General features: G+C 37.7%; 1 protein-coding gene across 1 annotated transcript in view; it reads right to left on the reverse strand.

Moving 5' to 3' along the window:
• Positions 1-3,463: 3,463 nt before the first annotated feature.
• Positions 3,464-11,088, reverse strand: part of LOC104127011 (CD2 associated protein) — a 114,216-nt gene continuing 106,591 nt past the window's right edge. The window contains exons 16-20 of the mRNA XM_009639634.2: positions 9,811-9,926; positions 8,822-8,908; positions 8,013-8,197; positions 6,825-6,888; positions 3,464-5,673 (exon numbers count right to left, since the gene is read on the reverse strand). Of these exons, the coding sequence (XP_009637929.1) occupies positions 5,632-5,673; positions 6,825-6,888; positions 8,013-8,197; positions 8,822-8,908; positions 9,811-9,926 (494 nt within the window). The 3' untranslated portion in view covers positions 3,464-5,631. The remainder of the gene's footprint in view (positions 5,674-6,824; positions 6,889-8,012; positions 8,198-8,821; positions 8,909-9,810; positions 9,927-11,088) is intronic.

Raw genomic sequence — 11,088 nt, forward strand, 5'->3', positions numbered from 1 at the left:
GTTGGACTTGATGATCTTAAAGGTCTTTTCCAACCTGAATGATTCTATGATTTTATTCTATGATTCTAACCATGGGAACTACACCCCGAGGCTGGTGGACCCAAGGTCTCTGGCCAAAGGGTTCTCCATCACCAGGGGGTTACAGCTTTTCACTCCCCGCTACTCCAGAAGACAAACTACAGTGAAGTCAATGAGGAAAGGTATCCTGCACAGAAACTGCAAGCACACATTGTACAAAATACAAATTTCCACTGGGCTTGCCACAATTAGCTAGATTGCCTCAAACACTCACTGCAAACTTGCACTGCCTGTACTTAACATTTTTTAAAAATATCAAATCCTTTGTTACAGAACCTGATCTGTTATTTTTAGGGCTTGAATGGCAACACGGCTAGCTTAAAACCCAAACCACCACAAGGTGACCACTTGCCACTGCTACAGGGCAAGTCATAAAGGCTGCAGCAGGAGCCTTAAGAGTGTTCAACATGGTCACCCGAGGATACAAATTGAAACACTTAATTGTACAAAAGCTTGAATGGTATTAGTTGTATTTTTGAAATGATTACACTTGGAAAATATGAATTTAAGTAGAGCAAGTTCTGAGAGGAGAGTGATCTTTACAGTAATTTTAGCTATAAGAAATTTCAGATTTTCTTAAAAGTGGCAAAACCGTGGTTAGAGACCAATTACAAAACTAAGAGCAAAAAGATGAGAGGCTAATTAAGACGTCTAATTATTTCCACAGATGTGAGAATATAAAACTGAGGAAATAAGCGCAAGGTAAATACAGCCCGAGCAGTGAGGTGCATTTGAGATTACGAATGAACCAATTTCACAGACCACTGATAATTTTCAAGCAGCTCTGGAAAGACGTCGTTTTGTGATAGTACTCACCGTTTTCAGAAGTCTAGGTTCCACCGTAAGCAAAATGAACACAGCCAGAGATCCTCAAGATATCAGAGGCGAGCGTCCAACCATTCCTCTGCTGCCATCGTGCCCCAGTCTCGCTCTCACGGTCTCACCCAGCGTTGCTTGGGCGCTCTGATTCATTTAGAGTTTTCCCATGAAGAAATAACCTTGGGCATCTGCCTGCTTCTCTTCTTGTCTGACTGGATTAACACCGAGGAACCTGTGGTATTGCACTGCCAAACGACAAGAGGTTACAAACACACCCACAAAACTGCCAGACTGCCACCTTTGCCAGGAGTCCATGCGGATGAATCGCGCCTGGGTGGTTTGTACCCTTCTCTCCTGGTGGAGGAGGTATCTTCTGCTCTTCTGTATTTAACAGATCTTCTAGGCTTTAAAGACCAAAAAAAAAAAAAAAAAAAAAAAAAAATTATTCATTATCAAAACCTGTTCAAGTTCATGCATTACCCTTCATAAATCCGAGACGACACTACTGATGGTATCTTGTGCAGCTAAAAAGCTCAATGAGCAAGTAATAATATTTTCTTCACGGGCTGCACCCATGGTAAGGGGTGAGAGTTGTCTGATCTTGTGCTGTGTTCAGTGTTGGCTCTCTTAATATTGGCTCAACTCCATTCCCCCTTTTCTGAGGATTTCCAAAAGCCAGTAATTTACAGCAAGCGATTTATCATAACAGAAGAGCAATTCCTAATGCCTTCTACTCACAGGGCTGCTTTGGAAGAACTTTGGTCACTAATTTTTTCCCCACAGTCCTGCAACATTTGCCATGAGCTTACAGGGTTTCCTGAGGTAACACCATTTTGTCTGCTCCCACAACTTCAGTCAGTCCTCAGCCACAAGGCAGGTCTCCAGCTTGAGCCTAAAGGTTGGTATTATTTACTGTTCTGTATCAATACGGCCAGCCTTGCATCTCACATTGGTATCAAGTAGGAGTTAAGCCAAGCACAATTAGACACAGCTAACACAGCCCACCTGAGAAGGCTAAATCAACTTGCTCTTGATATGGTACATGGCAGAGATGAATTAAAAAGATGGCACCTTTGCAACCTTGTAGGTCAGATAAGGGCCAAAGACCAGATGATGTCAGGGTATGGACACCTGCTTTAGAAGATTTTTTTTTTTTTTCCCCCTAGGCTCTTGGAGTGGTGCTTCTATACCGCCACACCCCAAACCTCCGCTATGATGGCAAGAGTGAACACCCCCCAATTCTCAAACACCCCTCAACATAAGCAAGTCCTCCGACGGACACAGAGGCGGGCATACTTCAGCACAGAGACACACACGAGCTTCTCCCAGAAGGAAGAGGTGCCACCCATGCTTCCCAGGGCTCAGAAAGAGACTCAAACCATGACTCCCAACAAGGACAGAGGGTACTCCAAACCCTGAACCGGCAGTAGCAGTCTCAGGCTTTACAAGCTGGTCAAGGCTGTTTGCATTCCTCAGGCTGGGAGGTATGTGCCAGGCACCCAGAAGGGAGTGGTTTGTCTCTCCGGCTCTTGCAAAATCCAATTACCCAAGATGTATGAGCAGCTGCTTTGACACCACTCTGAGAAAGCAAACAGTCAGCAATCGGGAACATCTCAGAGAACTTTCATAGCAGCCAAAAGTAAGGTAGCTGCCAAAACCTGTTCCTACCATTTCCTTTGGAAAGAGTTAACAGACTTACACTAATTTATTACTTTAATGAATAGAAGGTATTTATTTAAAAGTTCAACAGATACTCTGCTACACAAGTTGAACCTCGCAATACATTACAGGTTTTCATCAGAAACCTCAAACCCCTGAAGCAACATTAATAAAAAAAAAGTTATCTGCATGGTTATTGTTTAAATAAATAAAAAAAATAAGTAGACCTGTAATTTATATTATTTTTTAAAATCTGTACCTGGCATGCAAACAAAAGCTTTTTAGAGAATGTTACAAAGACTGAATAAAAACTTTGCCATTTAAAAATCCCCTTCTGTTGTTCAATTCTCCATTTGCCTTTTCCCTCATCCATACCCCTTCTGAACATGCCATACTCTCTCAGTCTTCAGTTCTTCACTTTATTATTTAAGAAGTGATTCAAACATGCATTTATCCATGTTACTGAGTGGCAATAGGGATCTTAAAGACTCTGAAGAGGCACAGTAAGGTCAGTTCAATATGGACCAACAGGAAAAGGAAAAAAAAAAAAAAAGGGAATGAAGAGATACTGAGAAGTTAAGGGTCCCAGTTACACTTGCAAAGAAAACCGGTAAGCTTTCTGACTGTTTGGATCCTAAGCCACCCTGACAGCCAGGAACCAGAGCATCCCAGTGAGTAAATTAAAATCCAAAAGCCTCAAAGGGGGACACTTTTGCTCCCGCTCCCCAGACTCCTCCTGCAAAGAATTTAATGGCATACGAAACATTCCTGAACAGAACTGAGCAGACGTTTCAACAGGTTTTTAAACTTATTTTATTTGCTGAGTTTGGATAGCATGCATCATTTTACAGCACCGGTAAACAAGTCAGTGAAGCGTACTGCTTTTAGGAACTTGTACTGTGGAATGTCTTCAAAACCATTACCCTCTCCCCCCCCACTCTATAGTACATAACGCTAGCTGCAGACAAGACAGACATATATCAGGGCAACTTCCTTATGGCTAAAAATACTCATAGCAGCGACTTTTAAAGGAGGGTTTTATTAAATCAAGTCATTGCACTTGGGTCATTTATTGCTATAGCGAACAAAGGCCCCATTAAATAACGAACACCTTTCATTTGTGGTTTTAACTGATTGTCTCGTTCTGTTCGTCTGCTACAAGCTTACATGCAGACACAACTTCTGTAGAGCAATCCATTCTGAGATTTGTTTCATGCTCTAATCACAGTGAAGAGCTTGTATAACAAAACTGGCTATTCCATTAGGTTCAATTCCTGCTTTTCATCACCTGACTTAGAGGTATGAATTCTAAGTAAGGGTTTAGTGTCTGATGAGAAGCATTACTGCTGCACGTTATTCCTCAAAAAGATCTGGCTCAAGTCTTCATCCGTGATGCATCTAGGCAATTAAAAGTTAAAAGCATTAATATTGAATCAGCTTATGAGCAATGTGACCAGCAAATATTACCTAATACTTGCATAGTATATGAATCAAATTTTATGAAGGATTAAATCAGCGACCGACCAACATCCTCCAATTGACATTTTGATGTTTCTATTTCATGATGCATCAACTGTGGAAAAAGTACATGCTCAAGAAGTAACACTTCCATGTCACTTGCTCAAGTGACATACTAAATAATTACTGTATTTATGACTATTCCCATGAACAGAAACTTAATTACTTCTCTTACTGGTGAAGTTGCCAAACTACATGGTATATTTTTGTCATTTAAATTCTAGTAGATCAAAAGGAGATAAGGCGATTACTGACAGAAGTAATGCATTTGACTGGCTTTCTAAAGCTGTATGCTCTTTAATTCTTTAATCAAATGAATAAATACAATTGTCTCCTATCGCTTTGCATATAATATTTGTATTATTCTGGTGCACTGTGTTGAGTTCAAGGGTTAAAGATAATGGCAATCCACAAGATTTCAACTGTTTTCCATAAAACAGGAAAGACACACTCTTGGAAACCAGCACAATGCTGCCAAAGCAACTGTTCCAATCACTCATTAAAATACAAAGATGTAATTAAATTTAGAGGTACGCAATATACTGATAAAAGTGTATGGCATAAATATATAAATATTGAGACCTTTCGAGAGTATCAAAGTTCCAAAGGGATTTATTTGGAGACATATAAACAAAACCCGACTATTGTAAAAACAGATCAAGATGCATATTTAACCACTGGAAAGACTGATGACCTCCATTTAGATACACAGAAGCATGGCCGTGACTTAAGGTTTACTTTTTCATGCTGCAATATTTTAGGCACAACAGGTTGAGTTAAGACTGGATTCTAGTCCTGCTTCTGTATTTCTTGCATTTTTGTGGTTTTAAAAGTTAATTTTGTCATAACTTCATGATTCATTCCTAAATCCCCTTTTAATCCAATAGTGCAAGTGACAAAATGTTCTGCTAAACTACCCAGATGAGATCATTTGCTCTTACTACAATGCATAGGAGTTTCACCTGCTTCATTGCATTAACAAATTCTTATCTCATTACTCAACTTATAAACAGCATATTATTAATATTCTCACTGCAGACAGGCACAACAGCATAACCCTGGGTAAGACGGCCAAAGTTATACAAATATCATATATTCCCTTTTGCGTGTAGGGGAAAAGTAGTGACTACAATTACGGTACAGTTATTTCATCCCTCCCAATAGACTATTTTACAGATTAGTTGTAAAGATAGATCACCCTATTTATAGCATAGATCTCTTTAAAAATTAAGCTACAGGTATTCAATAAAAATCTATTAAGAATTCCCTCTCCTTTCTATACAGATTCAGTAGTATTTTCAAGCAAACCAAAAAATAAGGTCTGCAATTCCAGCACAGTAAGAAATAAGGCCTCTTTTATATTGGCAAAAAAATTACACCATTATTTTTTTTGTTTTCTTATCTCTCTGAATAAAAGACTATATTCCTTTTTTTAACTATATTTTTTTCTTTAGGACTGTAGAACACCAGCATCCATTATTATGAAGTAAGAGTCAGTTCTCCTTGTGTTCAGCTTCGAATTCCCAACGAGTTAAAAACACCGAGTCCATAGCTGTCTCATGTAGACATTACTGCTTTCTTCAATTTTTCTATTTCAAGCTGGAAAATTGACATTTTGAAAAGAAAGGGAGTCAGTATTAAAGTAGCAATAATCTAAAGTCTTCAGAGCTTTCATCAAAATTATAGCCTTGGTATTTCAAAGACTCTTCAGTAAATAAAATTGTAACACAGAAACATTTGACAGTTCAATATTTACAGCTGATTTTATACTACCATATTGCTAAACAAACAAGAATTTAAAATCATTAAAAAAACCTGCCTGTAGTACTGGTACATCTTATTGGAGAAATTCACTCTGAATAAAGCAAAGCTGGGTTGTGGAATCACTTGACATGTCCCTGCATAATGCTGCTCCATCACCTCAGACTAACTTCCTAAAGCAGCCTTCATGCAAAATACCGTGTCATGATTAGTTTGCATTCAAATGGATTTAGAGGATACATGGAAGTTACCTCCTCTTCATCCCCGGTGCATATTTAAGGCAACTTCACTGATTGCTTTAGAGACGCATTAAGAAGAGGACTCACCAGAAGTTTTTCTCAAGTCTTGAAAGTAGCTTTGTAGTCAGTAAGAAATACTATTTAACAAATAAAATGCCCTTTTGTACCAGACTGAAATAATTTTTTACAATGAGCTCATCCTATTAACTACTTAATGGCATCATATTTTAATGCAAGCAGCCTTCTTCATCAATAAATTGAGCAGAGTGGTGTTCATTCATAAGGACATTTTTCAGACGTGTTCTGTTCTTTCAGCAAATTATCCACTTAATATTTAAACAGTTCATAAAAAAATGAGGAAAGTTTACTTTTGCCCTGTTTTTCTTTTGATTTACATAAAGTAAATCTGTCCTTCAAGTCTTACAAAAGCAAAGATTAATCTTCTCTCTTGGAACACGTCCAGTTGGACATGTTTCTAGCAAAGAGCAGAAACTAAACTGAACTCACATCCCAAACCTCATACATATTGTGTAAAAATAATTTTCCAGATAAAGAAAGCTGAACTAAGATGAACTGTGAGTCTTCTATATACACCCAACTGCCTCGTGAGGCATTCATTCAACCACAATAACACAGCAATAGAAAAAAAAAAAGATTGAGCAGGTTTGTTAAGACTTTTCTTTGGCATCAAATGCCAGAACACTACCTACATACTTCTAAACTTTATCCCCCTCAGATTGCTGTTATTACCTCCAGATTACTTCGCCTCAGCTTCTCTTCTTCCAAATCCTTCTTTAGTTTTTCCAGTTCTCTCCTAATACCAGAAATACAAGTTAGAAGGGGACAAAATAAACCCCACATTACTGAGAACAGGAAGCAGAAGCCTTGTTTAAATTTTACAAGAGGAATTCACTTCATGACTGTCTGATGCTACACCTTACAAATAAAACCTATATGTAAGTACATGCCACTAGAGAACTAGTACTCAAATCTGGTGGATCACAAGCTTCCACCAACTCTCAACACTTCTTAACCTATTGCTACGCACTTATCCCTAACTTACCACAATTTTAAGTAGGCTACTTAAAAATTTGCACTGTTATTTTACTTGGAGAGTTGAATTTAAACAAAGTAACCTAGCAACTTCTACATAGAGAACAGAAATTCTTTAGAATAGAAAGTTCCTAAAACATGTTTCATTTCATAATTATGTTGAGGCAAGAAAGTGCTAAGAATTGTCATCAAGTTGCTGAAAAACTAGTTCATTAATCTCCAGAACTCATAATTTACTAGTTTGCTTCAGAGACCAACTGATCCTGATGCTTTATAACATCTTAAAGCCGGTTTAGTTAGCACTAGTCATCATTTAAATAGTACCAAATGGCTGTAAAACCAAACCCAGAAAAAGTAAAATTTCCCACAAATTGGTCTTTACTATGTTTACTCAAACACCAATTACATTTTTCTTCTACATCGTTCTCCAAACACAAACCTACCCCCATGCACACAGATGATGGGGCCACCATGATCACCAATTTGAAAAGCTCAGCATTAGCTTTTGCTCCTACCAGTCACGTCAATACTGCAATTACCCGTGTGCAGTGTTACACAAGGCCAGCACATGCACTTGTGTTAAATACGACAAAAATTATCTACTTTTCCTTACAGTGAAAGTACTGTTTAAAAATATTTTCAAAAAGCTGTAATGAATGCAGGAACACAAAGTAGGAAGGAAAAGATGCGTACAGGTTCCAGAAATACTCTGACATTAAATTTGTTCATATTTAGGATATTTAATTGGATCAAATTCTCAAGAAAGAAGCTCTGAATTAATATGTTAATACAGAGTAGCTTTTTATATTTAAGAAGTTTGGCACTGAAGACATTTGGAAGGTGTGTCTATATCTCCTTTTGCAGATCGAGAAGGAAAATACTTACCCATGTTCTTTCTTCAGTGCGTCTACCAACCCCATCAAATCGTTAATCTGGGTCCTGAGCTCTTCCATAGAAATTTTTTCATCATCTGTTTCTCCTTTAAACTGGATGTCTCCAGGAAAAAAGTTGAGTATAACAGAACTTGGTCTCTGAGATGAAGATGGAACTGGTGGACTGAGTGCAGATGGCTGAAAAAATAAATCAGTAGAAAGATAAGAAATGAAATCTTTATGAATTGACCACTTACAGCATACAGATTGTACTGGTATGGGAGCTACACGTGCGCATATTTCCTTGATTTTCTACCCAAAAGGTGAAAAACAATGTCCAGTTCAAATGGACTACTGTAGTATATGAGATAGTTATTTTATACAGCTCTTTTTTAAAAGATTTATTTACTTCTAAAAAAAAAAAAAAAAAACCACCAAAAAAACCCAAAAAACCACCAAAACCAAAAAAACCAACTGTGATTTACCAGAGCCCATTGGTTCATTATAAACAATCTTTTGTGCACCTTTGTGATCTGCTCAGTTATTCTGTCTGTTGGGAGACTAAAGACTGAGCAGACATGCAGCTTATTTGGGAAATAGCACCGTAGTTTCATGCTACCTGATACAATAGTTCTCATTAGAACTGATGCACTTTATACTAAAGTATAAACGAACTTTATACTAAAATTTCTACTATGAACCTTATAGAAGTGACATGGCTCACTTGCATTTAGACGGTTGCATCAATCTAAACTGGAAATACAAGCAAGATGAGCAGAACACCTAGCTGCCTTGTACTTCTCTAGCTCCTTGGTTTCATACCTTTTTTGTTTCAACTGGCTTTGGTTTGGCACTTTCTTCTTCTTTCTGCACCTTCGCATTTTTTTCTGGACTCACATTTTGACTTGCCTGGTAAACCATTCATAAAAAAAATGAAAGAGTTTCCAGAATTTTAAAAAAAAAAAAAGTAAATAAAAAAATTACAAGTTTCTAAAGATGCAATAGTAAAAAGAAAAAAACCAACCCAAACTTAAATCGCTAGAATACCACAGTTTTCTTTCCCTGCCAGTCAGAACTTTCCCTCCCCACAATGCTCATTCAGCTGAATTTAAAACAAATGCAGGAATCTTGGGCAGGACTTTCAAGCATCTCTGCAGTACTTAACAAGTCCTTGATGCTTTTGAGAGCCTGTGGGTGCTTCCATAAAACACAAACATTAACAGACAGTTACTGTAGACAGTACAACTATACAACAGCTGATGATACAACTTGATTTCAAGGACTCTGCACAACCTGGTTCTCATATTAACAGGCAGTTACTGTAGACAGTAACTGGCATGACTGAACTATACAACAGCTGATGATACAATTTGATTTCAAGGACTCTGCACAACCTGGTTCTCATGGTTTGACAATCTCATGAGATCCCAAGTCCCGCATTACAGGAATGTTAAATTACAAATTTGTTGTTAGGCCTGTGAGGCAATAAAGACACTCTCAGAGTTGAGTGTATGCACAGCACCTATTTCATCATCAGTGATGCTAGAAGAATCAAGTACTTACTGCAGTAATACCCCACAGAACAGAAAGATACATTCAGCTGCAATGCAGTCGCACTCTTTCTCTTACGTACACTTCCCTTCCAGGGAACAGATATTCCTGTAGACAAAGTCTATAGGAACTGAACCTCTGTGGCATTTTGCACTTTGCTCTCAGGTAAATGGCTCATCAGCTTGTTTCCCAGTTCAGCCCCATTTCCTGGGAAGTTAGTTCTTAGTTCACTACTAGGAAAACACACCCAATATACTCACAGGACTACTGCCATTGAAACGTGAAGGTGGCCTCCTACCAGGCATCTTGGGTCGGTTTGCAGTAGGATGAGATAGATTATCTGAGGTAGCTATTATATCATCAAAGCTTAACAGATCTACAAAAAGATGAAAACACAGACCACCATCAAGACCAGAAGGTTTTGCTGCGTTCTTATTTATCACCTTTTTCCTTAAGCCAACCTCTCCCCCCCGCCCCCACCATTTATCAGAATTCTTACTGTTTCAAAGATTTTCAGCATGTACAACATGAGCCATACGAAACAACTACATGACTTTGCCATATCTGGGAAACCACATTTTCCCCCCTTGAAAAATTAAGAGTTAATTCAACTAGCGTATAAGAGTTAATTCAACTAGTGTATCAATTCAAGTTCTCAACAGAAGTGCTGTAGTAACATGGCAGCATAAAATAGATCTAACAAGTATCTGGAGATCTAGAGAAAAATGTATTTATGACTTTTTTGAGAGGAGCCATATTCAACTATTTAAGAGCATATTTTCTTGTCGCTAAACTTGCATGAAAAGCATGAAAATCCATGTTTATTGACTAAGGCAAAAATAAAAGCGACATGGTAAAGTACATGTCCACAGGTTGGTGAAAGTAAATTAACAAGACATTAAATGCAAATATTTCTGTGCAGGGTAGATTTTTCCTATGCAGCATTTTGTTGAAAGAAAATACACAACTTCATAAAGTCTGTAATAAAACATTTCAAAACTCCATTCTCGTACGCATACAAATCTCTGCTTTCTCATTAGTTCTCTATCTCTCTGCTGTCTCCTTATGCTCGTAGCTCTAGGTAAACTCTCTCTTAGATGAGTAGAAATTCTTTACAGCGTATGAGATGAGACAATCTTAGGAAAAAAATATTAACAGGAAGAACAAAACATATCTAATAATCTAAGCAGCTCACTTAGTTAACAGCTTGACTTCCTAACAGTTCCTTCACAAAAATAATGATACTTACCTGTCAACAGATGTGCAATGAGATTTTTTTTTTTATTTAAGCATCGATGTAAGATTATGGCTATTATATACGTGTTTACAACACAAATGCATTAGACTTATTCTAGAGACTCTACATGTTTAACTAAAATGCCACACAGCATTTACTACAGACACCAAAAGTAACATTCAAGATTGGGGTGTTTTTTGTTTGTTTGTTGTTTTTCTTCTCTTTGCAGGGGGAGGGAGTGTTGGTGGGGTTTTTTGGGCAACCTCAGATTTTTACAGGACATTATGATTTATCAAAATGA

Source organism: Egretta garzetta, unplaced genomic scaffold, assembly GCF_000687185.1.
Source record: "Egretta garzetta isolate BGI_Z169 unplaced genomic scaffold, ASM68718v1 scaffold235, whole genome shotgun sequence".
Lineage (NCBI taxonomy): Eukaryota > Metazoa > Chordata > Aves > Pelecaniformes > Ardeidae > Egretta > Egretta garzetta.